Source organism: Centropristis striata, chromosome 10 (genome assembly GCF_030273125.1).
Source record: "Centropristis striata isolate RG_2023a ecotype Rhode Island chromosome 10, C.striata_1.0, whole genome shotgun sequence".
NCBI lineage: Eukaryota > Metazoa > Chordata > Actinopteri > Perciformes > Serranidae > Centropristis > Centropristis striata.
The window spans coordinates 25,859,499-25,861,021 of record NC_081526.1 but is presented as its reverse complement, the minus strand read 5'-3'; the positions used below and the strand labels follow the sequence as shown (position 1 = coordinate 25,861,021).

The 1,523-nt window shown below is 35.6% G+C and overlaps 1 protein-coding gene across 1 annotated transcript; it reads right to left on the bottom strand.

Moving 5' to 3' along the window:
- Positions 1 to 294: 294 nt before the first annotated feature.
- Positions 295 to 1,320, bottom strand: LOC131979339 (olfactory receptor 1D2-like). The gene has a single exon (XM_059343292.1). The coding sequence runs from the start codon at positions 1,318 to 1,320 to the stop codon at positions 355 to 357; it is 966 nt and encodes a 321-aa protein (XP_059199275.1). The 3' UTR covers positions 295 to 354.
- Between the last annotated feature and the right edge of the window lie 203 nt (positions 1,321 to 1,523).

Genomic DNA, 1,523 nt, shown 5'->3' with positions numbered 1-1,523 from the left:
GATTGACTGCTGTAGTTTTGTATAACATTCATTTTCTTCCTTTCTTACTGTTCAGTATATTAAAGTTTATTTGCACTGCAAACAATAAAAATGTAATCATGCATGGTGTTTTTATGAAGTTATGTATGTAAAGCTGCCACAATTTCTGCTCAGAATGAAATTGTTCAAATGTATGATTCAATTGATTGCTTCACAATTTTCTATTATACAAATTAAGTTCCTCTTGTAGTTTGTATTGGTGGCGTATTTCAGTTTAACATATTGTACAAAAAGAGTGTTCCTTTCAAACTATAATATTAATATCCAGGGATAAGTAGAGGATAGACAGGGATGAACATATTGTGTTCAGCTACATTAAAAGTGCCTTGTGGAAGTTGCCATACAGTCGAATTTATGCTGACTTTTAACACAAAAAAACTGCATAACTCTGTTTCTTATTTTTGTTAGTTTGAGACCATATATGAGGGGATTCATCAATGGAGGAACAAGGAGAAATTCTATAGCCATAAAATTATTGACACTTTGTGGAAGGTCTTTTGAGCCAAATCTGATGTACAACAAATCAAAGCCCAAACATAAAAAAAAAGTAAATAAGCAGAATACATGTGGCAGACATGTTTGCATAAACTTTGTCCTGTTCTCTTTGGATGTTAGGCATGTTCTGATCAAATTTGCATAAGACCAAATAATAAAAATGAAATGGCCAAAATAAAAGGTATAATTAAAAGCTGGAACAGCAACATGTGCTATTGAGGCAGAACAAGCAAGTTTACCAACCAAAAAGTTAATACAGTAGATCTTCGGTATGTGTGAGCCACATAACCTTAATATTGCTGTTGTTATTGTACCAATGAGCATCAAATAAATGGATATAAGCCAAGCAAAAAACACAAACACACAAACCTTCTGTTTAGTCATCACAGAGTGGTACACCAGAGGGCGACAGATGGCCACATATCTGTCATAGGCCATCAGAACTAGAAAAGAGAAATCTGCATTAACCGAAGAGTGCAACACAAAGCCCTGCAGAAGACATCCAGCATAAGAGATAACATGAGTGGTAGACAGAAGATCCTTGAGGAATTTGGGGTAGAAACCTGCTGTCCCATAAAGTCCATTGATGCACAGATTACAGAGGAAGATATACATGGGTCCATGAAGGTTTTTGTCCACAATGATTGTCACAATAATGGTCAAATTTACCAGCCAAATCACACAATAACACAATAAAGTGAGAACAAAGAGAATAACTCTGTAGTTTGTTGTCCGGCTCAACCCTGACAGAGTAAACATAGTAACTGTTGTAACATTGTCCATCATAAAACTTGACGGTTTTTCGATGATGCCATACAGAGGGGATTGTATGGGAACACGTTGCATTTACAAACCCAATGATAAAGGATTTCCAGCTCTGTGTCTGTCCAGCAGCCTGAATGTTTTCATTTCAGTTTATAATCTTTCATTGCAGCAACACATAATATAACTATCCAATCAGTGAGAAGGAATAGGATAGAAAAGACTGC

Excerpts from the sequence above, each read along its gene's own strand:
- LOC131979339 (XM_059343292.1), bottom strand. The coding sequence starts at position 1,320 with ATGATGGACAATGTTACAACAGTTACTATGTTTACTCTGTCAGGGTTG.